At 49.2% G+C, this 27,893-nt stretch overlaps 1 protein-coding gene across 1 annotated transcript; it reads left to right on the top strand.

The window, feature by feature from the left end:
• The first annotated feature begins 696 nt into the window (after nt 1-696).
• HIKESHI (heat shock protein nuclear import factor hikeshi) lies at nt 697-19,112 on the top strand. The gene is made up of 5 exons (XM_044285052.1): nt 697-835; nt 8,988-9,225; nt 13,498-13,649; nt 14,493-14,611; nt 17,222-19,112. The coding sequence occupies exons 1-5, from the start codon at nt 806-808 to the stop codon at nt 17,274-17,276; spliced, it is 594 nt and encodes a 197-aa protein (XP_044140987.1). The 5' UTR covers nt 697-805; the 3' UTR covers nt 17,277-19,112.
• Nucleotides 19,113-27,893: the final 8,781 nt, after the last annotated feature.

Genomic DNA, 27,893 nt, shown 5'->3' with positions numbered 1-27,893 from the left:
TTTTTTCCATGTCTGTTCCGTTTTTTTTTTTTTTTTTGTCCCGTATGCGGAACCATTCACTTCAATGGGGCTGCAAAAAAACGGAAATGACTCCATGTCCGTATGTCTGCATGGCCATCCCTCATAAAAAATAGAACCTGTCCGACTATTCTCCACATTACAGACAAGGACAGGACGGTTCTATCAGGGGCCGGCTGTTCCGTTCCCGCAAAATGCAGAATGTGAATGCCGCTGTGCGATCTCCCATTAAACACAAGGGGAGGCGGTTTCAGCACCGATTCGGCCTGGTTTTTCGGAACCTGCGCCTAAAATCCTCTGTGTGAACATAACCTTACGTTCCAATAGGTGGAGGTCCTGGAAGAGAGATTAGGGGAGGCAGATAAAGAATTTTGATCGTGTAGATTTTACCAAAAAAGAACAAATGATTTATAAAAAAAAAAGGGCCTTGATCCCAAGAGCTTACAATCACCTGAGGCACAAGAAACAGAAGCTCCGGATTCTCTTTTGTTTCGTCTCGCCTCCTTTCAGTTGACAGTCACGGCTGCCCTCTTCCAACATGGCCGACACGATGTTGGTCATGTGACCTTCCAGTCTCAGCTGCTGATCCTTGGCGCGGACGCAGGTTACACAGCCTTAGTTTTAGCGGCTTGCCCGTCTCCAATATGGCGCCTGGCGCCTCGTAGGGGGCGGGGCGAGGCGTGCGTCTCCTTTTTTGGAGCCCGCAGGTTTTTCTGGAAGTTTCTGGACGGGATCGGGGGACTGAGGTCCGGAGCCGGGGCGCGCGGAGCACCGGGAGGCGGAGGACATGTTCGGCTGCCTGGTGGCAGGGAGGCTGGTGAGTCACGTGACCCCGGGCTGCCACATTGTATCCCTGACTGGTCAGGTGGTGGGGGGACGACAAGCCCCGTCATGGACTGACACTGTCAGGACGTGCTGAGGGTAGTAGTCCAACCAGTACGGACTGAGATACTGTAGAAACCTGCATTATGCATTTTTTTTGTGTGTATCAATCCCTTTAAGGCCCTGTTCACACCGCAAAGTCTGCAGCGTATTCTGCATCAGAAACGGCTGTGGTTTCTTTTTGACCATTAAAAACAATAGGCTCCGCTGGCGTTTTGAGGTAGAATCTGTGGCGGCGCGGGATCTGTTCTTTATTACAGGTCCGTCCCCTGAGCTTTCTGCTTATTGAACCTGAATGACCCCTGCCTTGTGGTTAACCCCTTAAGGACCGGGCCGCTTTTGCAAATCTGACCACTGTCACTTTATGTGGTGATAACTTTAAAACGCTTTGACTCGTCCAGGCCGTTCTGAGACTGTTTTCTCGTCACATATCGTACTTCACGACACTGGGAAAATGGATTCAAAATATTTCATTTTTAATTATTAAAAAAAAATACCAAATTGACCAAAGATTTTGAAAAATTCGCAACTTTCCAAATTTCTATTTCTCTGCTTTTAAAACGCATAGTGACACCTCCTAAAATAGTCATTACTTTACCTTCCCCACCTGTGCGCTCCATGTTTGGATCATTTTGGGAATGACATTTTCTTTTTTTGGGGATGTTAGAAGTTTAGAAGCAAACCTTGAAATTTTTCAGAAAATTTCCAAAACCCACTTTTTAAAGGGAACCTGTAGCTTCCAAAACCCATATAAAACCGCCATCATTACCTCACAGCAGCCCCCAGTGTGGTCACAATGATGGTTTTCATTCTTCCATCGGTTGCTGCATACTGTAAAAAAACACATTTTTAATTACCCTTCTCACTATCCTCAGAGTCAGCAACAGCCGCCCCTTACCCGTCCTCTTCACTTTGACATCCTGCCTAGAGGCTGGGATCGTGCAGGTCTCGCGCATGTCCGGTGCGCTCCATGTTACTGCGCGCTCCCGTCTCCTGCAGTCAGCCGGCAGCATTGTTCTCACTGCATTGATGTGAATGGGTCCACATCTGAGCCACAAAAACTGCAGCTCGGATGCGGACCATAACTCCGGTCGTGTGCATGCGGCCTTACACATGATAAGATACAGTGGTTTAGCCGGCGGTATTATACTCGGCCTTTGGCTGCTATCAGTAATGTTTTCCTTTTAATCTACCAGAGCCTTCCCAGCACACGATGACAGCGCCCCCTACCTCTTACATCCAGGGTAATACAGCGCCCCACACCTCTTACATCCAGGGTAATACAGCGCCCCACACCTCTTACATCCAGGGTAATACAGCGCCCCACACCTCTTACATCCAGGGTAATACAGCGCCCCCTACCTCTTACATCCAGGGAAATACAGCGCCCCCTACCTCTTACATCCAGGGTAATACAGCGCCCCACACCTCTTACATCCAGGGTAATACAGCGCCCCACACCTCTTACATCCAGGGTAATACAGCGCCCCACACCTCTTACATCCAGGGTAATACAGCGCCCCACACCTCTTACATCCAGGGAAATACAGCGCCCCACACCTCTTACATCCAGGGTAATACAGCGCCCCACACCTCTTACATCCAGGGTAATACAGCACCCCATACCTCTTACATCCAGGGTAATACAGCGCCCCATACCTCTTACATCCAGGGAAATACAGCGCCCCACACCTCTTACATCCAGGGAAATACAGCGCCCCATACCTCTTACATCCAGGGTAATACAGCGCCCCACACCTCTTACATCCAGGGTAATACAGCGCCCCACACCTCTTACATCCAGGGAAATACAGCGCCCCACACCTCTTACATCCAGGGTAATACAGCGCCCCACACCTCTTACATCCAGGGTAATACAGCACCCCATACCTCTTACATCCAGGGTAATACAGCGCCCCATACCTCTTACATCCAGGGAAATACAGCGCCCCACACCTCTTACATCCAGGGAAATACAGCGCCCCACACCTCTTACATCCAGGGTAATACAGCGCCCCACACCTCTTACATCCAGGGAAATACAGCGCCCCACACCTCTTACATCCAGGGTAATACAGCGCCCCATACCTCTTACATCCAGGGTAATACAGCGCCCCACACCTCTTACATCCAGGGTAATACAGCGTCCCATACCTCTTACATCCAGGGTAATACAGCTCCCCCTACCTCTTACATCCAGGGTAATACAGCGCCCCATACCTCTTACATCCAGGGTAATACAGCTCCCCACACCTCTTACATCCAGGGTAATACAGCGCCCCATACCTCTTACATCCAGGGAAATACAGCGCCCCATACCTCTTACATCCAGGGTAATACAGCGCCCCACACCTCTTACATCCAGGGAAATACAGCGCCCCACACCTCTTACATCCAGGGAAATACAGCGCCCCACACCTCTTACATCCAGGGAAATACAGCGCCCCACACCTCTTACATCCAGGGTAATACAGCGCCCCACACCTCTTACATCCAGGGTAAACAGATAAACCCCCTGATAATAGTAGTACCACACAGAGCCCCCCATATAAAATACCCCTTCTTTGTGGCCTCAGTAGATGGCCCCATAGTGCCCCCCAATCATGTGCCAGTAACAAGTGCCTCTCCATGCCCCCAATAATGTGCCAGTAACAAGTGCCTCTCCATGCCCCCCCGCTGTCCTGAAGACGGCGATGCAGAGGACTATGGGGATGAGCGTCCACAATGGAAGCGCTCATCTCCCCTGTTCCACTTTGTGACCGTTGGCGCCCCCCTCTTCTTGCTGGAGACGGGTGCCCCATGCGGTCGCACCCCTCGCCTGGCTGTAGAAACGGCCCTGCTGCCGGACCCCTGCAGTGATCGGACGGGCGCAGCTCCTGCACCCGCTCAATCAGCCCGCCGTGCATCTACTGCGAAATGCCTTCTGGCACAGCATCCCCTTCCGTACATGCACAGCATTTTGCATTAAGGGGTTAAAGGGGTATTCTGGTTTTTAAGTTGTCCCCTATCCTGTGAATAGGGGATAACTATTAGATTGGTGGGGGTCCTACTGCTGGGACCCCGACCGATCACGAGAATGTGACCCCGTACCCCCTGCAGCCTCCTGAAATGAACGGAGCAGCCGGTCAAGCATGCGCACTGCATCATCTCTTTGGGACCGCCAGAAATAGCGTAGTGGGACCGCCGTAGAGATAAACGGAGCCGCAGGGGGTTTACTCGACCTGCTGCTCCATCCATTACGGGGTCCCCGTTCTTGTGATCAGTGGGAGGACCCCTAACTATCTAATAGTTATCCCCCATCCTGTGGATAGGAACCGGAATACCCCTTTAAATCTGCAGGCAGTGAGTTCTAGAGCAGGAGGAGCTGAGCAGACAGTTAACCCCTTCCTGACAGTTTACTTTTGTATCCCTTTATGTGGTAATAATGTTGCAGTGCTTTTACTTGCTGTATTTTTCGCCCTATAAGACGCACCGGCCCATAAGACGCACCTAGGTTTTTGAGGAGGAAAATAAGAAAAAATATATTTTTAACCAAAAGGTGTGCTTTTGGTGGGTTTGAACTAATGGCGGTCTGTGCATGACACTATTATGGGGGATCTGTGGATGACACTGGTATGGGGGGGGGGGCGGAAAGTGTGTCTTATGGGGCGAAAAATACGGTAACTGATTTGGAGATTGTTTTTCCTGACACATTGTACTTCATGTTAATGGCAATTTAGAGTTGATACATTTGACATTTATTTATAAAATAACAGAAATAGCGCGGTGTTCAAAAGGCAGGAAGTGCTCAACCCCACATGCAGTTATACACATATAAACAGGGGAGCAGATCCTGCACTTGTGGCCCGTTGCTAATGATGATCCCCAGCAAAATTGCATACGGTGGAGGATGCCTGCAGCGGACCACAAGTACCACAATAGATATCCTACACAAGATAGCAATTGTGTGGATGTGATAAACAGTATAACAAAGACAGGTGCACTCTGCAGACTTTCTAAGCCCTCAAACTGGTGTCAAAATTGAGAGATTAGCCAACATGTCCTACTAGGAGGACATGTCTGAGCCAGAGCACCGCGCCAAGGTATCTCAAGTAGCTCGGGTCCTAACGCTCACCTACCTGAGCCGTATGGGCAATACCAGGAGCCAGTGGGCAAATTACAGGAGCATGTAACCATGCTAGCAATGGGAGGAGGGAGGCGTCTGCGAGTCCCACTCAAGACTGGCTGATATGGCCCAGGCCTCACAGGTGCACCTAAATGTGGCCTGTGGATGGAACACATTTAAATGAGAGTTTATACACCTCCATATACAAGCAAACTAACAGAAATGGCGCGGTGTTCAACAGGCAGGAAGTGCTCAAACCCATATGCAGTTATACACATATATACAGGGGAGCAAATCCTGCACTTGTGGCCCACTTTATTTATAAAATCCCAAATTTACAGAAAATAGTGAATTTTTCCTATTTTCCAAATTTGAATTTCTCTGCTTTTAAGACCGTGAACTGCCCTCCTTGCAGCCCTGACGTTACTGAGAAGAAGCAATGTAATCTCGCCAATGCACACGGACGCCGCACGTAAGCGCCCACTCGGTCTTCCATCCCTGTGCTGACAGCAGCCTCAGGGAATGGACTGCGCATGCGTTGGCTGTCTGCGCACTCTGCTGATGTGTGGCGTCCATGCGCGAGATTACGGCGCTTCTTCTCATTGACGTCATGGCTGCAAGGAGGGCAGTTTGGGATGCGGGGTGGTGCTGGGCTTCATAGGAATGGGCGTGGCTGGGCTCCAAAGACGTAGAGGACAGCCCATTACCCTGATTCTGCAGTTTACATAAACTGCTGTATGGGCATAGCGCAGGGCTCAAAAGGGAAGGAGCGCCATATGGTTTTTAGAGGACAGATTTTGCTGGAATGGTTTTTGGGAGCCATGTTACATTTGAAGAAACCCGGATGCATCCCTACACTGGAAACCCCCAGCAAGTGACCTCATTTTGGAAACTACAGCCCTCAAATAATTTTTCAAGGGGTGTAGTGAGCATTGTCACCCCACAGACGGCTTCCAGAAATGTAGTGAATATGTAAGGATTGGTTCACACTTGCGTTAAACGGATCCGGCCAGATGTTTTCCAGCAGAGACTAGCCTGCAGGAGATCACCGGATCCTGCCGTTCATATTGGCACCTGGCCACTTTCTGGCATAAGTGTAGGTTTTGGCCGGGCATTTTTGGCTGTTGCATACAAGACAACTGGTGCAAGGCTGGGAGAAAAATAAATAAAAATAAAATAAAATCGGTGACGAAAAAAGCTGTCACGGATAGCTTGGTGTCACCGTAAAACAGACAGAGGGGGAGGGGGCAGTGAAGGATAGGGATTTGGACTAAGGCAGGGATGCTCAACCTGCGGCCCTCCAGCTGTTGTAAAACTACAACTCCCACCATACCCTGCTGTAGGCTGATGGCTTTAGGCTGTCTGGGAGTTGTAGTTTTGCAACAGCTGGAGGGCTGCAGGTTGGGCATCCCTGGACTAAGGGATCTGGGACCTGGAACTGCTGTCGGTGGACAATAGGCTTATTGATCACCACAAGTCCCAGCCAGCCAACTCACAGCACTGAGTGGCTGCATACAGAGAATCTTCTTGTTGTGCATACTTCTCTAGCGCTGCGATTGGTTGGTATAGCATACCGTATCCCTATAGCATCGCAGCGCAGACTGAGGGACGTCAAACCCTGGTGTCCACTGTCTAACCTCGGGGGTGATTGGTGCCGTCCATTTCAGCACCGATCACCCCCATCGGAGCCCACCTGCAGGTCCCTCACAGATTTTTATTTTTTTTACAATGACTAAGTTGTGATTGGCAGGTCATGGGCAGCATGGTGGCTCAGTGGTTTGGTGCCAAGTTGGTGCCTTGCAGCGCTTGGGTCCAAGGACAACATCTGCATGGAGTTTGTATGGTCTCCCATGTTTGCCTGAGTTTCCTCCCACACTCCAAAGACATCTAATAGGGAACTTAGATTGTGAGCCCCGTTGGGGACAGTTGGTTGCTAATGTATGTAAAGTGCTGCGGAATATGTCAGCGCTATATAAGTGCATAAAGAAATAAATTACAATTTTAAAAATTGGAGGGGGGGTACAACCTCCCAGGTCCCATAGCTAATATGGCTGCCTTGTTTTTGGGTCATTTCCTGCTATACTATTCATATATGTGCACGTCGGGAAGGAGTTAAGCTTGTGTTTTGTATTATTTTTTTTTTTTCATGTGCACCCCTGTTTTTCCTACACTTAGGAGTCCAGTGGGTGGTCTTGTTAGTGATTGACAGCTATCTATGTACTCAGGAGTCCAGTGGGCGGCCCTATCAGCAACTGACAACCTTGCATTTCATGCAGCCACCACTAGGGGAAACAAATTATTTCAGCTTCTTCTTTGATCAGTTGTAACTGCACAAATTCCTATGCACTGAGCTCCCCCTGGTGGTGGCTGCAGGCAGTCAGCTTTTTAATAGAAGAGAAGCGGGAGATTTATCAGTGTATTTATGGCAGTTGTCTGGTCTAAATACTTGTCATTGAGAGTTACGTTTCTCAGAATGGACGCCGTATTTATGAAGCGCCTGTTCCACGCACAAGGACAAAAAATGAGGCTTGTTCGATTTCAATATGCACAAACCTTCTTTGCCCCAAATGTGCTGTCAGGGAATGGTTGGGGTTAGGTTGGCAGCCGCCTCAAAATCAGCAGGTTTGGCAATCTAATCTGTACGGGACCTTAAAGGGGTTGTTCAGGGTGTTTGTATTGATGACCTTACTTCAGGAAATCGGAAAATACAAAGAGATAAATGCTTTCCGTCCAAGGCTTTCCCTCCCCAAGACCAAAAGCTTTATGATCTTAGGTTTCTAAGTGTAGAGCTGCTGACTGGCCCAATGAAGGGGTGAGAGCATAGTCCCATTATTTTGCTTTATTGTTCGTTAGTGCTCGTTACCTTAGTCAGCCCTAAGGCAGTCCAGGCAGTGTTCCCTTTACAGGGGTTGTCCAGCCATTAAATCTTACTTTACTATAAAGCGGCATGAAAAACTTTTTTTTTTTTGCAGTTTACCTTGTTACAATAGGTTCCAATTGTGAGATATTCTCATTACATCTTTATAATGGCGCCTCCTTATAGTAACGTGCATGTCCACCTGCTGAGGTGGTCACACATGCTCCGTTCAATCTTTCAACTACCGCTAGCTATATCTTCTGTTAGAAGCTGTGACAGTTATATGGAGAGAGCTGCAGCAGAAAGGACATGCCCCCTGAGCTGTGATAGGAGGGAGCTGCAGCAACAAGGACATGCCCCCTGAGCTGTGATAGGGAGAGAGCTGCAGCAGAAAGGACATGCCCCCTGAGCTGTAATAGGGATAGAGCTGCTGCAGAAAGGACATGCCCCCTGAGCTGTGATAGGGAGAGAACTGCTGCAGAAAGGACATGCCCCCTGAGCTGTGATAGGGAGAGAGCTGCTGCAGAAAGGACATGCCCCCTGAGCTGTGATAGGGAGAGAACTGCTGCAGAAAGGACATGCCCCCTGAGCTGTGATAGGGAGAGAACTGCTGCAGAAAGGACATGCCCCCTGAGCTGTGATAGGGAGAGAACTGCTGCAGAAAGGACATGCCCCCTGAGCTGTGATAGGGAGAGAACTGCTGCAGAAAGGACATGCCCCCTGAGCTGTGATAGGGAGAGAGCTGCTGCAGAAAGGACATGCCCCCTGAGCTGTGATAGGGAGAGAGCTGCTGCAGAAAGGACATGCCCCCTGAGCTGTGATGGGGAGAGATCTAGAGCAGAAAGGACATGCCCCCTGAGCTGTGATAGGGAGAGAGCTGCAGCAGAAAGGACATGCCCCCTGAGCTGTGATGGGGAGAGAGCTGCAGTTTATAGAAAGGACACACCTACTGAACTGTACACTTGAAATAAATCTGGCAGAGTGATTGGAGCAATGAATGATGAGATCTCTGGATCCATGTGAGGTGCAGCGCTGGTTCTAGCTTTGTTAGAAAGAGATTGTCGTGTACTGTATAATGGATGACTTGCATTTAACCCCTTTACGGGCCTTTCCTTGTCTCCATAGGTGCAGACAGATGCTCAGCAGATAGCAGAGGATAAGTTTGTCTTTAACCTGCCTGACTATGACAGCATCAACCATGTGGTGGTGTTCATGCTGGGAACGATCCCCTTCCCGGAGAGAATGGGGGGTTCTGTGTACATCTCGTACCCCGATCACAGCGGCATGCCTGTCTGGCAGCTCCTCGGATTCATCACGAATGAAAAACCCAGCGCCATATTCAAAATCTCCGGACTGAAATCTGGTAATTATTGGTTAATGAGCTTCTGGGAAATACATTTTATGTCCCGTCTCTTTGTGTCCCCCACAGATCGCTGGTCCCACAGGCACAAAAACAGCTCTTCTCCTGAACACCTCTGCTGCCAGGACATGTTTCACACTTTTGACAACTGCAAATAAAATCTGAATTATAGAAATTATGAAAAACAAACAAAAAACAACCTATTTATACATCCTTATTTTCTGAAACTAGACATCACATTGTGAAAATGCCATCCATCACTTTATAACGTTGGGCACTTTCATGCAAATATATATTTTTATTTTATTTATGTTTGTGGCTAAAGCTATGTTCACAGTAGCGTTATGAAATCCTTTGGGCTCTTCCAGCAGAGAACAGCCTTCCCTAGTTCACCGTATCCGGCGTTGCCGGATGCCCATTGACTATAATGAGATCTGACAGTGATCCGGCCGACAGTCGGCTTTTATGGCGGAACAGGAATAACGCTAAAGTGAACCGAGCGTCAGTCTGTCCCAAGGAGACGCGAAACGCCTTAGTCACACATGTTCACACTTGGGTCTATACGCCCACATCATCCCGTATTCACCAGAACTAAAGAGACCCCATGATTCAGATACCAGTAAACATCTAGGACACAAAGTCGTAACATGTCCTGATTAGTAGCAGCAGTGGTTAGACGTGAAACTACAGACTTCATTATTTGTGGGAAATTAAAAAGAGCCCCCTCTGAACGTCACAGCGAGAGAACATATCCTTCTGACCAGTGAGAAGGGGTGATAACAGGAACAAAAGCTCCTGGAGTCAGTGGAGCCTGTACAGGGGAAGAGATGATCGTAACGGGCTGTGATTGGTAGGAGAGGTGATAACTAGGGATAAGCGGACCCCTGCATGTTCAGGTTCGGACAAACTTCAGGTTTGGGACCCGAACCTGAACCCCATTGAAGTCAATGGGGACCTGAACTTTGGTGCACTAAATGGCTGTAAAATAGTCATAGTAAGGGCTGCAAAAGGAAGCAAACTGGGAAATTTGAGAATGCAAAGAGAAAGTGCGCTGTAGTATAACAATGGCCGGGTGCGGCCTGTATACATGTCTATTCTGCAGGTACGGACAAGTCCTGAGGGATCCAGGCCTGGTTTATTTTAATGAACGTGAGCTTGTCTGTGATAACCCCCCCCCCCCCCTGCCGTGCTAAACACACGTTCAGACAATACACTTGCTGCAGGGCAGGCCAGCACCTCCAAGGGGTAAAGGGCAAGCTCAGGCCATGTGCCCAATTTGGAGACCCAGAAGTTGAAGGGGTCAGACCCGTCATTCAGTACGTGTAGGCGTGTGCACACATACTGCTCCACCATGTTGCTGAAACGCTGCCTCCTGCTAAGGCCTATTGCACACGACCGTATGGCTTTTTCAGTGTTTTGCGGTCTGTTTTTCATGGATCCGTTGTTCCGTTTTTTGTTTCCGTTGTGTTTCCGTTTCTGTTCCGTTTTTCCGTTCCGTTTTTCCGTATGGCATATACAGTATACAGTAATTACATAGATAAAATTGGGCTGGGCATAACATTTTCAATAGATGGTTCAGGAAAAAACGGAACGGAAGACATACGGATGCATTTCCATATGTGTTCCGTTTTTTTTGCGGATCCATTGACTTGAATGGAGCCACGGACTGTGATTTGCGGGCAATAATAGGACATGTTCTATGTTAAAACGGAACGGAAATACGGAAACGGAATGCATACGGAGTACATTCCGTTTTTTTTGCGGAACCATTGAAATGAATGGTTCCGTATACGGACCGCAAAAAATGGCCAGTAAACGGGAAAAAAAAAACGGCCGTGTGCAATAGGCCTAAGACGTTCCATATCAGGTGGTGGTGCTGGTTGTCGTGGCGTGCTGACAAAGCTTTTCCACATTTCGGCCATGCTAACCCTGCCTTCTGAGGTGCTGGCGGTGCCCCAGCTGCGTTGGCGACTTCTTCCTCCTCCTCTACCTTCGCCTTGTGCTTCCACTGAGCCCCTTGCCACCAGCAATATATGTCTTTTTGCTGTTACCAGCGGCGCAGGATTCTGGAGGCCAGATGGTCTGAATTTACTGCCGTTGTCGCTGCTTTACACGCTGACACACACACACAACGCTCTATACATCTGAATACACTGGAGCGGTTAGTGTATCCATCCACACACTTGGCTGCATATGTATCGCACTGTCCCTACAAGTTCACCCTCTCAATCGTAATTGGTGCCTACAGCTAATCCCTGCCTAACACTTAGCAGCAAACACTACCCGTCCCGACATGTTTCGCCGCGTGTGCGGCTTCGTCAGGGGAGTTTGGGTAATAGCTATATATTGCACACTGTAAGACCAATTAGTGTGTAATAAAGAATAAGGGATTGATATATGGAGACGATGACATAAGATAACAACAACACACAACTTAACTCACACAACAGTGTTTATTAACAACACCGTGCTGCAGTATAAAGCACTGACCCGATTGCTGCCAATATCAGTGAAATAATAAATGTCCCCGGCTTGTTCCTGATAGTTTTAATCTTACACATTTTTCTTTTCTATGTTATACGTTTTAATAGAATATAATAAAAGATGTAGTTTTAATGATATACATTAGCTAGGACCCCTAAAGGGAGTATTTGGTCATTTGACCGCTATATCCTTTGTGAGTATTCATCCCGAGGGTCCCAGAAAGGGCTCAATTGTGTGTTTAGGCTGCCCAGAGGCAACAACAAGCTGTCCTCTGTATCCTGCCAGCCATGCTCCAGTGATGCCCATGAGCTGCTTTGGGTGCCACCCTGCTGTGAACATGGTTCCTCATCCTCCAGAACTCTGCACCGGCTGGACAGTTGTGTACCTGGCCTCTGTTGGTGCAGGAACCCACCCTCCGAGCCACTGGCCTGATAACCGTAAAAATTATTCCTCCTCCTGGGCCACCTCCTCTTCCATCATCGCCTGAAGCGTTTTTCAAGGAGGCATAGAAGTGGGATGCTAATGCTGAGGACGGCGTCATCAGCACTGGCCATGTTGGTGGAGTACTCAAAACAGTGCAACAGGGCACACAGGTCTCGCATGGAGGCCCAGTCATTGGTGGTGAAGTGGTGCTGTTCCGCAGAGCGACTGACCCGTGCGTGCTGCAGCTGAAACTCCACTATGGCCTGCTGCTGCTCGCACAGTCTGTCCAGCATGTGCAAGGCGGAGTTCCACCTTGTGGGCACGTCGCATATGAGGCGGTGAGCGGGAAGGCCGAAGTTACGCTGCAGCGCAGACAGGCGAGCAGCAGCAGGGTGAGAACGCCAAAAGCGCGCACAGACGGCCCGCACTTTATGCAGCAGCTCTGACATATCTGGGTAATTTTTCATGAACCTCTGCACCACCAAATGCAGCACATGCGCCAGGCAAGGGATGTGCGTCAAACTGGCTAGTCCCAGAGCTGCTACGAGATTTTGCCTGTTATCGCACGCCACCAGGCCGGGCTCGAGGCTCCCTGGCACCAACCACTCATCTGTCTGTTGTTCCATGCCCGTCCACAGCTCCTGCGCGGTGTTGGGTTTTTCCCCCAAACAGATGAGTTTCGAAACAGCCTGCTGCCGTTTCCCCCTGGCTGTGCTGGTGTTACGCTGACCGGATGAGGAGGCAGTAGGGGAGCAGGAGGCAACGAGAAACGTCCGAGAAATTGGATAACCCCTTTGAATGGCCTATTGTTCTTACTAGAGATGAGCGAATTTCATGTTATGAAATTCATTCACACTTCGTTAGGTGGTAAAAGCAGAATTGCGTTGTGGATTCCGTTACCCCGGACCATAACGCAATTCTATGACGGAATGCATAACGGAATGTCTTTAGAGGCATTCCGTTATTCATTCCGTCATAGTAGAAGTCTATGGGCTGCAAAACGGATCCGTCCCGTTTCCGTTATACAGGAGAGGACTCAGGATCAGGAGAGGACTTCCCTGCATAACGGAAACGGGACGGATCCGTTTTGCAGCCCATAGACTTCTATTATGACGGAATGAATAACGGAATTCCTCTAAAGGCATTCCGTCATAGAACTGCGTTATGGTCCGTGGTAGCGGAATCCGTAACGCAATTGACCTTTTACCACCAAACGAAGCGTGAACGAATTTCAAAATATGAAATTCGCTCATCTCTAGTTGTTGCCCAGATGAATATTCAGTACCCTAATATACTATGTGTATAATTTTATTGTGAGTACAGTATCCAAGAAGCAATTATAATGTGTCCTAACTTTGGTTCCCGCAGGAGAAGGGACGCAGCACCCATTTGGAGCGATGAGTTTACCGCAGACTCCTTCGGTAGCGCAGATTGGCATCTCTGTGGAGCTGTTGGAGCAGCTGGCGCAACAGACTCCAGTAGCCAACGCTGCCGTGTCCACCGTGGACTCCTTCACCCAGGTCAGTGGAGGGCGCTCATGTGAATCGCACCCTCTCTGTAGTCTTGTAAAGTGTAAACAGGACTACCGCGTCGCTGCCTCCATTGCTTGCCTTCCTCTATGAACCAACAAAATGCCAGTCTTCACCTCAGTGGGGCGTTCAGTGTGGTCACAGGGTTCGGCGCTGTCTGATGTCCTACCTGAAATGGTAACGGAGGTGTCCTGCGTGCTGTGGGAGTACCACGGTCAGCTAATTAACCCTTTATTACCTGGGTCCCAGCAGCAAACAATGTGGCCAGCCAGGAATTCCTCTTATTGTTGGAACTTTGTGTCCTGACAACAGAACTTCATAAGGACAACAGACCTTTTAGCATTGAGTTAGTGCGCCCTCCATAGGCCACTCCTTTTACTGCCCAATAGAAATCTGCAGATATGTCTTGAAAACTTTCCATGTGGGGTTCTCCAGGATGTTGGAAAAAATGACTTATCCCTTATCAATATTGGATCGGCAGGGGTCCCCTCACCCCTCTGATTAGCTGTTCGGTAATGGTTTATGTGCCTGAACTGCACAGCGCCATCCACTGTGTAGTGGACAGAGCTGGTTACTGCAGTATTCACTTCAGCGGGAGCAGTGCTGCAGTAACCAGCTCTGTGCACTAGCTGATTGGCGGAGGTGTGTGGTTTGACCCCCCGCCAGGGATAAATTATCAATTGTTAAATCTTGGTGAAATCATTTAATATCTCACAAGAACCATAAACATTCTGATATTGGTTGCCTATCTTGAGGATAGACCATCAGTATTCTACTACCCGAAAACTACTTTAACATAACCGCTAGATTTACTCTCTTTTTTTTTTTGTACAGTTCACCCAGAAAATGCTGGACAACTTCTATAACTTTGCGTCCTCGTTTGCCGTGACTCAGGCACAGATGACCCCGAACCCGACTGAAGCCTTCATCCCGGCAAACGTTGTTCTGAAGTGGTAAGAGATTTGGTAGTGCCGTCTATGGCATAGAAGGCCGCCCGCTGTTTTTGGTTTTCTGTTGAGCCTATAGGATAGTAGTAGTGTCCGCTAGCTACTTATCCCCCCTGGTATGGCTATAGGGGCAGAGATCACAGTCACGCCTAGGCCTTAAAGGGGTATTCTCAGACAATGGGGCCATATAGCTAGGAGGTGGGACCCGCACCTACATCGAGAACGGATCCCTGAAAGTTGTGGAGGGCGCACTACACATGCGCAGCCATCCTCCATTCGTGTCTATGTGGCTGCCGAAAATAGCAGAGCACTGGCTCGGCTATTTCCGTTGGCCCAATAGAAATAAATGGGAGCGGTGGCCACGCGCTTGCATTCACTTCTATGGGGGGAGCAATTAGGTGGTGGCCACCATTTTGCCTGCTCCTTTCTCGGGGTAGGTGTGGGTCCCAGAGGTCCTAGCGATATGCCCCCATTGTCTGAGATGGGAATACCCCTTTAAGGCCTCATGCACACGACCGTTGTTTGGGTCCGCGGCGGCTCGGATGCGGACCCATTCACCTCAATGGGGCCGCAAAAGATGTGGACAGCACTCAGTGTGCTGTCCGCATCCGTGGCTCCGTTCCGCGGCTCCTCTAAAAAAAATATAACATGTTCTATTCTTGTCCGCGCTTTGCGGAATAGAATAGGCATTTATATTGCCGGCGCCCGTTTTTTGCGGATCCGCGGTTTGTGGACAGCAGTGGTTTCCTCCACTAGCGAGCAGGTGATTGCCGGGAGGGAACTCGTTCCTCCTGAAAATCGCCTGCTCAATCGGCCTGTGTAATACAGGCTTTGGTGCAAAGGCTTCTGTGCTGCAGAAGACGACACCAGTGTTATAAACGGCATGTTAGGTACAGGGCCTGTGGTCCTCGATATGAGCAGTGGAGGAGAGGGACATAGTCTCTGCACATCCTTCACCTCCTTCTTAACACTAAATATAGAAAATACACCCAAAAACAGCAAGTTCTCCCCTAATTTTTTTTTTTCCACTTCTTTGATCCTATAAAAGGTATGAAGAATCGTTTTCCGTGTGCCCCATATAGCAGACATTTCCTGTCCCTCATACTCGAAAACCTCAGGGCAGACCCATCTTTGGCTGTAAGGCAGCTGGCTGCAGTAGCAGCCCTCCCCCACCCCTATTTCTCTATAGGACGCCATATGTTTCTCTCTTACTACTTACAGTACAGACCAAAAGTTTGGACACACCTTCTCATTCAAAGAGTTTTCTTTATTTTCATGACTATGCAAATTGTAGATTCACACTGAAGGCATCAAAACTATGAATTAACACATGTGGAATTATATACATAACAAAAAAGTGTGAAACAACTGCAAATATGTCATATTCTAGGTTCTTCAAAGTAGCCACCTTTTGCTTGGATTACTGCTTTGCACACTCTTGGCATTCTCTTGATGAGCTTCAAGAGGTAGTCACCTGAAATGGTTTTCACTTCACAGGTGTGCCCTGTCAGGTTTAATAAGTGGGATTGCTTGCCTTATAAATGGGGTTGGGACCATCAGTTGCGTTGTGGAGAAGTCAGGTGGATACACAGCTGATAGTCCTACTGAATAGACTGTTAGAATTTGTATTATGGCAAGAAAAAAGCAGCTAAGTAAAGAAAAACGAGTGGCCATCATTACTTTAAGAAATGAAGGTCAGTCAGTCCGAAAAATTGGGAAATCTTTGAAAGTAAGGGCTATTTGACCATGAAGGAGAGTGATTGGGTGCTGCGCCAGATGATCTGGCCTCCACAGTCACCGGACCTGAACCCAATCGAGATGGTTTGGGGTGAGCTGGACCGCAGAGTGAAGGCAAAAGGGCCAACAAGTGCTAAGCATCTCTGGGAACTCCTTCAAGATTGTTGGAAGACCATTTCAGGTGACTACCTCTTGAAGCTCATCAAGAGAATGCCAAGAGTGTGCAAAGCAGTAATCAAAGCAAAAGGTGGCTACTTTGAAGAACCTAGAATATGACATATTTTCAGTTGTTTCACACTTGTTTGTTATGTATATAATTCCAGATGTGTTAATTCATAGTTTTGATGCCTTCAGTGTGAATCTATAATTTTCATAGTCATGAAAATAAAGAAAACTCTTTGAATGAGAAGGTGTGTCCAAACTTTTGGTCTGTACTGTATATACAATAGATTTCCAGCCCCGTCAGTACAGAGAGCACAGGGGGCGTTGTGCTAGCGGTGCTCCTAGCACTATGGCCAGCCCACTGGTGCTCCAAATACCTAATTTGCATAAATAGAAAAAATCATATCTCTTGGCTATTATTAACTCATACTTATAGAAAAGAAAGATATTATTTAACTCAGCATGATGAACCCTACCATTCAATATGCCTGGTTTAATAGGGTTGATCATGCTGAGAGAGGCTCTTTCCTGCTATACCTCTTTGATTTTACCTGCTTTGTAAGGTAAAACGCCCAGTCTTTTACACACAAATATCCACAACAATAAGCACATGACAAAGATGCAAAAATGGCACTTCTACTGTTCTGTGTCAGTCTTCACTGTTATGCCGGCATTATATTTAATCTGTATCTGAGGATTTATCCGCTCTTTTCTCAGGTACGAGAACTTCCAGAGGCGCCTTGCACAGAACCCGTTCTTCTGGAAGACGTAAACAGGAGGCGTCCACAATCGGCATTCTGAGTGACATTGTGTGCCTCTCCTTAACACTTTATTTGCTGGACGAACCCTTCTTCGTTTCCCCCAGCAGAGTGTTTTGAAAACCCTTGGGCACGGCGCGGTACCTGCTTTTTCTGCAGATATCGGATAATGACGATGAGGATATATACATATATATGTCAGGGGTTTGGGCTCTGGCAGCTGCTTTATAGGGCTATGAAAGGGTTAATACCACAGTGGGCAGCGCCCAGCTCCTCGTACGTGCGTCTTATTCAATAATTCTGTTACTAAACCTGTTTTAAGGTTCTTTGTCATAGGGTTGTGCTTCGTTTCTCCATTTATCATGAAAATCCTTCTTATTTTTATTTTTTTTAATATATACATAAATATTATAATTTTTTTTTATTTTTGCTAAGACTCATGGACATTTGTGGCCAATCCAGCAAGCACCATCTAAAGGAGGCCTTATTGCTCTCCATTGGCCTACATCAAAGCAGGCCTGGTTACCCACAGCAGCCAATCACAATGCAGCTTTAATTTCCCCACAGGGGTTTGAGAAATGAAAGCAGAGCTCTGATTGGTTGCTATTGGCAACCAGGCCTGTTCTTTCAGGCTGTTTTGATGAGGCCCAGTAAAAATTTACTAAGCAAAATGTGGCAGAACAACGTCGCAGACATGAAGGAGAGGGCCTGCTCCAAATTTATTATACATTTTACACACTTTTTGGGCCTACCCAGTAGTCTAGAGAAAAGGGTGTTGCTAAGTAGTTGTCAAATGCCAAATCTGTTAAAGCTTGCTGCCATCGGCCTACAAGTACATAGCGTAGGAAAGGGAAACGGGTCTGAGGTGTCTAGTGGGTTGTGCCAAATGTCTAAGCCCTCAGCCATTTTGAGAAATTAAGACCCATTTTTTCCCACTTCGTAAATAATTGGCCCATTTCATGCCATTATTTTAATTTTTTTTTTAGTATTTTCCCTTTTTTATCCTTTTTTTTTTTTTTTTTTTTTGTGTAAAATTATGATTGCCGCTTTGTTGTGACGTCTCAATAAGGAATAATATTTAAAGGGTTATTCCCATCTAGGATATTGGGGGGGTATATTGCTAGGATATGCCCCCAATGTCTGATAGGTGTGGGTCCCGCATCTATCCTTAGTTCGGAGCCTGCAAAGTGACAGCGCATGCACATCCGTCCTCCATTTATTTCTATGGGAGTGCTGAAAATAGCTGAGCGCATCGCATTTTCGGAAGTGCCATTGAAATACATGGGAAGCATACCTCGCAAGAGCGGCCACGGCTCCATTTTACTTATATGGGGCTGATGCAAGCAGCGGAGCCAGAGCTCCCATAGAGATGAATCGAGAGCGGCTGCGTGGTGCGCTTCCCATTTCAGGGCTCCTTTCTAAGGATAGGATAGGGTCCCAGAGGTGAAACCTGTACCTATCAGACATTGAGGGCATATCCTAGCGATACGCCCCCCAGTGTCCACGATGGGAATACCCCTTTAACAGAATGTTTTTGCTTGCAGTTATGGGGACGTGGCTGCGTTTTTCCCAAACCCTCCCATTCGCGTTGTGCTATGCTACTGGTATCTGTAAGACGCTTAGTTAATGCCAATAATATGGCAGCTGGATGTATCTTATGCTCTGCTCTCGGCAAATGAGGCCAAACCCACAGCACCATGGCGGGGACTTGGACTGCTCTGATCACGAGGCGTCTGCCACGTAAATGGCATGCTCACATAGAGGACACGCCCTATAGGATGTGAAATTTAGACAGTTTGAGCTTTGTTCTCATTTTATGCTTTAAATAAACTTTTGTGCCATAAAGTGAATTTACAGATGTGGTTATTGTGTAATAAGATCCAAAAGGTTTATCGTAGACACACGCACATACAGGCTCGTAGTTGGATGCATAGTCAGGGCATGGACCCCCACGAAATGTCAGAAGGTAGGTGGTCTGTGTCACATCCACATGATGTCAGGACACATGGTTCCTCAGCAGAATGTTGCTTGGAGCATCGCCATTGTCTTCTTCCCGTCCCGCATCCTGGTGCCAGCTCTTCCCCAGATAAGGAATGGTCCCGGCCATCCACGTGATGTAACATGACTCATCAGACTGGGCCCCGTCTTCCATTGCTCCATGGACCAGTTCCAATGTGCCCATTGTAGGTATTTCTGATGGAAAAGATGGGGATCATCATAGGCACTCTGGACTGGTCCGCGGCCACGCCGCACCATACGTAGCATGCTGCAATGCCCTGTGTGTTCTGTCAACTTTCACTCATGCCCCTGTCGTCAATTCAGTTATCCTTCCTTGGCCTGCTTTTGGTAGGTACTAACCACTGCATACTGGGAACACCCCACAAGACTTGCCATTTTGGAGATTCTCTGACCCAGTCGTCCATCATGACTGTTTGATTCTTTAACATAGTTGCTCAGATCCTTAGGGTTGGGCCATATCAAAAATATTCCCACGATAACGATATTAAGAAATTTATCGTGATAACGATGTATATCGCGATAAATACCCATTTAAAAGAAAACAGGGCCACAAGGAGACGTTATACTGCATGGGGGCAGCCACAAGGAGACGTTATACTGCATGGGGGCAGCCACAAGGAGACGTTATACTGCATGGGGGCAGCCACAAGGAGGCGTTGTTATACTGCATGGGGGCAGCCACAAGGAGGCGTTGTTATACTGCATGGGGGCAGCCACAAGGAGGCGTTGTTATACTGCATGGGGGCAGCCACAAGGAGGCGTTGTTATACTGCATGGGGGCAGCCACAAGGAGGCGTTGTTATACTGCATGGGGGCAGCCACAAGGAGGCGTTGTTATACTGCATGGGGGCAGCCACAAGGAGGCGTTGTTATACTATATGGGGGCAGCCACAAGGAGGCGTTGTTATACTGCATGGGGGCAGCCACAAGGAGGCGTTGTTATACTGCATGGGGGCAGCCACAAGGAGGCGTTGTTATACTGCATGGGGGCAGCCACAAGGAGGCGTTGTTATACTGCATGGGGGCAGCCACAAGGAGGCGTTGTTATACTATATGGGGGCAGCCACAAGGAGGCGTTGTTATACTGCATGGGGGCAGCCACAAGGAGGCGTTATACTGCATGGGGGCAGCCACAAGGAGACGTTATACTGCATGGGGGCAGCCACAAGGAGACGTTATACTGCATGGGGGCAGCCACAAGGAGACGTTATACTGCATGGGGGCAGCCACAAGGAGGCGTTATACTGCATGGGGGCAGCCACAAGGAGGCGTTATACTGCATGGGGGCAGCCACAAGGAGACGTTCTACTGCATGGGGGCAGCCACAAGGAGACGTTCTACTGCATGGGGGCAGCCACAAGGAGACGTTCTACTGCATGGGGGCAGCCACAAGGAGACGTTATACTGCATGGGGGCAGCCACAAGGAGGCGTTATACTGCATGGGGGCAGCCACAAGGAGGCGTTATACTGCATGGGGGCAGCCACAAGGAGACGTTATACTGCATGGGGGCAGCCACAAGGAGACGTTATACTGCATGGGGGCAGCCACAAGGAGACGTTATACTGCATGGGGGCAGCCACAAGGAGACGTTATACTGCATGGGGGCAGCCACAAGGAGACGTTATACTGCATGGGGGCAGCCACAAGGAGACGTTATACTGCATGGGGGCAGCCACAAGGAGACGTTCTACTGCATGGGGGCAGCCACAAGGAGACGTTCTACTGCATGGGGGCAGCCACAAGGAGACGTTCTACTGCATGGGGGCAGCCACAAGGAGACGTTCTACTGCATGGGGGCAGCCACAAGGAGACGTTCTACTGCATGGGGGCAGCCACAAGGAGACGTTCTACTGCATGGGGGCAGCCACAAGGAGACGTTCTACTGCATGGGGGCAGCCACAAGGAGACGTTCTACTGCATGGGGGCAGCCACAAGGAGACGTTATACTGCATGGGGCAGCCACAAGGAGACGTTATACTGCATGGGGGCAGCCACAAGGAGACGTTATACTGCATGGGGGCAGCCACAAGGAGACGTTATACTGTATGGGGGCAGCCACAAGGATACGTTATACTGTATGGGGGGCAGCCACAAGGAGACGTTATACTGTATGGGGGGCAGCCACAAGGAGACGTTATACTGCATGGGGGCAGCCACAAGGAGACATTATATTGTATGGGGGGCAGCCACAAGGAGACGTTATACTATATGGGGGCAGCCACAAGGAGGCGTTGTTATACTGCATGGGGGCAGCCACAAGGAGGTGTTGTTATACTGCATGGGGGCAGCCACAAGGAGGCGTTGTTATACTGCATGGGGGCAGCCACAAGGAGGCGTTGTTATACTATATGGGGGCAGCCACAAGGAGGCGTTGTTATACTGCATGGGGGCAGCCACAAGGAGGCGTTATACTGCATGGGGGCAGCCACAAGGAGACGTTATACTGCATGGGGGCAGCCACAAGGAGACGTTATACTGCATGGGGGCAGCCACAAGGAGGCGTTGATTAGGGCAGCGAGGAGGAGCGGCCGCTGCGGGCAGTAATCGTACTGGTGGTATGCAATCATGCAGGGGAGAGCGGCCGCAGATTTTGAAGCGGTCAGCGCACATGACCGATTCTATGATGTCACAAAATACTGCAGTTATTAGGAAATGGCGATATCGCCATATCACTGTTTCTTAATACCGCAGTATATCGCTAAGACCGGTATACCGCTCAAACACTATGCTGACTTTTCCAGCTTCCAACGTGTGCAATACATTCCAATGTGGTCATCTCAGACCGTTCCTTTAATTTGAGAGCCGTCATGTCTACCAGAGATTCAGAGTAAAGGTCCATTCACACGTCCGCAAGTTTTAAAACACGGACACCGGCCATGTGCGTTCCGCATTTTGTGGACCGCACATGGCCGGCACTTTAAATAGAAATGCCTTTTCTTGTCCGTGTCTGCGGACAAGAATAGGACATGTTCTATTTTTTTGCAGAATGGAAGTGCGAATGCGAAAGCACACTGTGTGCTGTCCGCATCTTTTGCGGCCACATTGAAAATGAATGGGTCCTGGATTCGTTCCGCAACGGATCCGGACCCATTTTGCGGACGTGTGAATGGACCCTAAGGACTTGAAGGGGTTGAATGCGATAATCAAAAAGCTCCCCAAAGCCAGGACTTGTGATAATACAATCCCACCAGTGTTATCTTCCTACGCTTTCAGTGCAGTCGCTCCAGTCCTCCCCACTGGTCGTTTTCTATATGACTTGCATTGTCGTTGTGCCCATATACCCCACTTGACCGCGGCAGATGATCCCTGGTCTTGTTCTGTATACTGCTGTAGTGACGTGGAGCCAAGTATACAAAGTTTGGTTGAGAGGCCCCGAGGGGTGGTGCAGGAAGTGGAGGAAGATTTAAAGGGGGTTATCCTGGAAATGATCACAATAGGTCATCATTATCACATTAGCCGGGGTCCAAGTTCCAGTGAAAAAAACATCCGTTAAAAACAGACACACTGTCAGTTTTTCATGGCCATTTTGCATCAGTGTGCACATCCATTTTCTGGCTGTGTGTCCGTTTTGCATCCGTTTTTCATGTCCGTTAAAAATAGACATGAAAAATGGATGAATTTGATTGGCAGTTATTTCTAGACCCCCCCTTCTGAGAACACCCACAGGATGGTAGGCCCCCAGCTAAAATAATGTCCCCCATAGTGTAGGATTTTTTTTGTTGCTGCCCCCAGCTTTAATAACGCCCCCAATGTAGAGCCCCATCTTAAATAATGTTTCCCATAGTGTGTGTGTTTTAAAAAAAATTTTTTAGGGCCCCCAGCTTTATAATGGTTTATATAATGCCCCTATAGAGTCCCACAGCCCAAAAAAAGCAACAAAAAAAAACTCACTTTATCCGCTTGTTCGCGCTGCAGCAGTCTCTTCTCTCTTCACAGAACGGGACCTGCTGAAGGTGCGCGATGACGTCACTGCGCGCTCCCACGTGGTTACGTCACCATGCAGATCGCAGGTCCTTCGACAGGTCCTGCTCAATGAAGAGAGAAGAGACTGCCGCTCCACGAGCAAGTGGATGAGTTGAGTTTATTTTATTTTTTTAACCCCTATAAATGACCTGTGTACCTGTTTTTAACGGGCTTTAGACGGGTGCACTCCTGTCAATCGGCCGTTAAAAACGATAGGACATGTCCTATTTTTGGACGGACGCTATTCACTGGCCGTTAAAAGAACGGCCATGTGAATAGCCCCATAGACTTTCACTGGTGCTAAAAATGGCCGTGTGACGGACGTTACTTAGACGGCCATTTTTCAGTGTCGTGTGCATGTAGCCTTAGTGAAGAATTACAAAGTAAAAGATTAAAAACGACATACTTCTGAGTGAGGTAGATACTGGTTTTGAAACGGTATATTAACCACTTACTTTACCAGGGAGGGGATTACGAGATAAACTCAATGCACTCGTACCCTCACCCCCCGCGCTGAGATCGCTTGACAGATGTAATGGATTCCTTATCCCAGAGCGGTAAAACAGGGACCTCACAGGATGTAGCATCAGAAGGTTGCTTTATTCCAAATAAAATGAGCTCGACGCGTTTCAGGGAAGGAAATAAATCCCCTTCCTCAGGAGAAAGATATACAAACACATAAATTCCCTTACGTCCTAACCAGTGGCACAGATGGGGTATTCTGCCCCTGTGGACTGGTTAGGACAGGTGGAATTTTAATGAAACATAAACATAAAAACACTGGCATGCACACGCCCTCCCTGCCCCCTATAAAGAGGGGCGTAGCCCTCATGCTGTTGTGTTTTTTTCTGTCCTGCGGACAGGACGGGACGGGTGGTGCACTCCTCCATCCTTGTGGTGGAGAGAGTGCGATTCCCTTTTTTCTTTTTAGGTTCCTAGGACCTGTGCCGCTCCCCCTATGCGGCCGGAGGATACCCTCCGGCCTTAGCTGGTCTCCTTATGCCCTGTCTAGGTCGTACCTCTGTTCGGGCTGGAGTGGCTGGAGCGGCGGTAGCGGTCCCCGCATGTTCAGCTGGGCGCCGCCATCTTGCGGAAGTGACGTCGGGTTACGTCACTTCCGGGTTTTCGCTCCAGGCCGACGGATGGTTGGCTGGAGCGGTGAAGCGGCGTCCCGCAGGTTGCTGGGCGCCGCCATCTTGTGGGAGTGACGTTAAGTAACGTCACTTCCGGTTTTTCGCTCCGGCCGTTTGTTAGCGCGGCCGGAGGTGTATTTTAGTGAAATTAGGCCAAGGGGCCTTTAATATGTGCAGGATCCCTTTCTGGGCTAATACAGAGTTCTTTTTCCTTGTTTTTCAAGGAGTTAAAATCGGAGGTTTACCCCGCCCCCCCTGGGGGCGGGACTTTCGTTTTGGCGCCAAGAGCCCTATTTAAACCTGGTGAAGCTCCAGGTTCAGTCTCCTGGAGCGCAGCTTGCTGTCAACCTTGAGTGTGGTTTGGTGCTTGAGAGTCTTGTTACCTCTGTGCTGTAAATCAGTTGTTGTCTTATTATAAAGAGCTTGCTAGGATCTTCTGGGTAAAGATCCGGAAACTTGCGATTAAGCTCTATTTTTCTTGAATTTTGTTAAATTCATGTTTTGTTTTTTGATTTTCAGCCATGTCGTCTACCGGTGACGGAGGAGAGCGTGACCCCAGCCGGAAATCCGCGGGCAAGAGGCGCCACTTGCAGTGCCATGATTGCCAGATTGTCCTGGAGGACTCGTACGATTTCTCCCGCTGCCCACCCTGTAGGGCCAAGTCACTCCCCCAGTTGGAGCCATCTGTCCACGATGTGGTGGATTGGGTAAAAGGGTACATGGAGTCAAACATGTCCCAAGTCAACGCCTCCATACAGGAGCTGAAGAGTGCCTTGGTCGCCAAGCGTCATCGTCCCTCCTCCCCCCATCGTGCGATGGAGGTCTCGGGGGGTCAGGAGGCGAGGGAGGGCTCCGCTTCCTCCTCGGACGAGGAGGATGGTTTCTCCTATTTTTTCCCGCTGGAGAAGGCCCAGCGGCTACTAAAATCCGTCCGGTCGGGGGACCAGGACGTTGACCCGGGGGAAGCCTCAACCTCTGCCTCTAGGGGGCCTAGGGCCTTCAAAGCGGATGATTCTCTCCTGGCTCTGATGAAAACAGAGTGGAGAAAGCCAGAAAAAGGTCCAGTGCTGACCAAAAGGTTTAAGGCCGTGTTTCCGGTCAAGGAGGATCAGGTATCTTCCTGGGGGCCTGTCCCTAAGGTGGACATGGCCATCGCGAAGCTTTCCAGGAGGACCCTGATCCCTTCAGACGACGGGTCAAGTTTATTGGACCCGATGGACAGGAAGGCGGACTGCGCCCTTAGGCGCGCTTATTCTTCAGCCTCGGCCTCCGCCTCAGTCGCGATTGCGTCGTCCGAAGTGGCGAATTTCTTAAAAACGAGGTTTTCCCAAATTGAGTCGGACCTGGACCAGGGGGTCGCTAGGGATGACATTCTGGCCTCATGCAAGACGGCCAGCCTTGCCATTGACTATTTGTGTGACGCAGCTCCACAACAACTTAAGCTGGCATCTAAGTCTATGGCTCTGTCAACCGCGGGCAGGCGTCCGCTTTGGTTGAAGCCCTGGAAGGCAGATACGACCTCTAAGCACAATCTTTGTGCCATGGCGTACGAACCCGGCAAGCTCTTTGGTGCAGAGCTAGACCATATAATGGAGGGGCTATCGGACAAGAAGGGCAAGTCCCTTCCCCAGCAGTCCTTTCGTGGTCGGGGCAGAGGGTATGGTTCCAGAGCGGAACCGCAACCCAGACCCCAGAGGAATTGGGGTTCCCGTAGAGGAGGGAAATCCTCTCGGGGTTCTAGACCCCCCAAGAAGTCCTCGGCGCTCTGATTGCGGGCCTCCTCGAGGCTCTTGGTATTTTGCCGGTCTGACTGGAGATCTCGGGCTCCCTTCTCCCCACATTCCCGTAGGCGGTCGCCTACGACACTTTCTACCTTGTTGGCAGGATCATATCCAGGACAGTTGGGTCCTGCGTGTAATCTCCCAGGGCTACCTTGTAGACCTGAGCAGTCGGCCTCTGGACAAATTTGTCCAGACAAGGCTTCTTCCCAGCAACAAGCAGAAGATTCTAGAAAGTTACGTACTAGAATACTTCCAGAAGGGGGCCTTAGAAGAGGTTCCTCTCCTAGAGAGGGGAACAGGTATCTACTCCCCAGTTTTCCTGGTACCCAAGAGTACAGGAGGGTGGAGAATGATTATAGATTTGAGGTTCTTCAACCGTTTCATAAGACAAAAGAAGTTCCGTATGGAAACTATCCAGTCAGTGACCAATCTTCTTATGCCGGGAGATTTCTTGGCAACCTTGGACCTCAAGGATGCTTATCTCCATATTCCCATCCATCCTGGGTCCAGAAGATTTTTAAGGATCGCGGTAAATATCGGGGGGGTCCTAAAGCATTTTCAGTTTGTGGCCCTCCCGTTTGGGATCTCTTCAGCCCCACACACTTTCACCAAGGTGGTGGTCTCTGTGGTGGCCGCACTAAGGCTTCAAGGCTTGAGTATAGTTCCATACCTGGACGACTGGCTCCTCAGAGCCCCTTCCCAAGCGATCCTGTCCCAACACATCCAACAGGCTGTTACATTCCTACATCAGTTAGGATGGGTGATCAATTGGGACAAATCCCAGCTTCAACCAGCCACCTCAGTAAGGTTCCTGGGGTTCATGGTGGATTCAGTCAGGATGATGATTCATCTCACTCCCGAAAGAAAGCAATCCGTGCAACAGACAGCCCATTCCCTCTCTGTACCCAAACGGGTAACAATCCGAACATGGATGAGGATGTTGGGACTAATGTCTTCAACCGCGGAGGCGGTACCTTGGGCATTATGGCATCTACGTCCGCTCCAGTCGGAAGTATTAGCCAAGTGGAATCACAGTCCAAGGGGACTCAATTCCGTGCTCTCCCTGCCTTACAAAGTCCGGTCCTCTCTGAGGTGGTGGTCCCACCTCACGGACGGCAAGTCCCTGATCCAGCCCTCTTGGATCATACTTACTTCAGACGCATCCCTAGTAGGCTGGGGTGCGCATCTTCAGGACAAGACAGTCCAGGGAACCTGGACACCTCAGGAGAGGTTATTGTCATCGAATCTCCTGGAGATCAGAGCAATCAGGCTAGCTCTTCTTCATTTTGCTCCCATCATTCGGGGGAAGGCAGTGAAGGTACAATCAGACAGCATGACCGCTGTGTTGTATATCAACAAGCAGGGAGGCACGAGGTCACAAAGTCTCCTGAGAGAGATAGGGGTGATTTTGGATTGGGCAGAACTGAACCTCACCCACTTATCAGCCGTTCACATTCGCGGAGTTCACAATGTGATTGCGGATCGCCTGAGCCGAGGTCTTCCAACCGGAGAATGGTCACTTCATCCAGAGGTCTTCAAGGAGATAACACTCAGGTGGGGCATGCCAGAGATCGATCTCATGGCAACGAGGTTCAACACCAAAGTGGAGAGGTATTGCTCCCTTTACAGGGAGGACAACCCGGTGGCAATAGATGCACTGTCAATCCCATGGAGGTTCAGGCTGGCCTACATCTTCCCTCCAATTTCCTTGATACCAAGGGTCTTGATGAAAA

The sequence above is a fragment of the Bufo gargarizans genome, chromosome 3 (genome assembly GCF_014858855.1).
Source record: "Bufo gargarizans isolate SCDJY-AF-19 chromosome 3, ASM1485885v1, whole genome shotgun sequence".
NCBI classification, from domain to species: Eukaryota; Metazoa; Chordata; class Amphibia; order Anura; family Bufonidae; genus Bufo; species Bufo gargarizans.
Note: the sequence above shows the minus strand (reverse complement) of the source record. Positions and strands in the feature narration are given on the sequence as shown.

Excerpts from the sequence above, each read along its gene's own strand:
- HIKESHI (XM_044285052.1), top strand. The coding sequence starts at position 806 with ATGTTCGGCTGCCTGGTGGCAGGGAGGCTG. Across the intron at positions 9,226-13,497 it reads AATCTCCGGACTGAAATCTG|GAGAAGGGACGCAGCACCCA; the intron begins GTAATTATTGGT and ends TGGTTCCCGCAG. Across the intron at positions 14,612-17,221 it reads GCAAACGTTGTTCTGAAGTG|GTACGAGAACTTCCAGAGGC; the intron begins GTAAGAGATTTG and ends CTCTTTTCTCAG.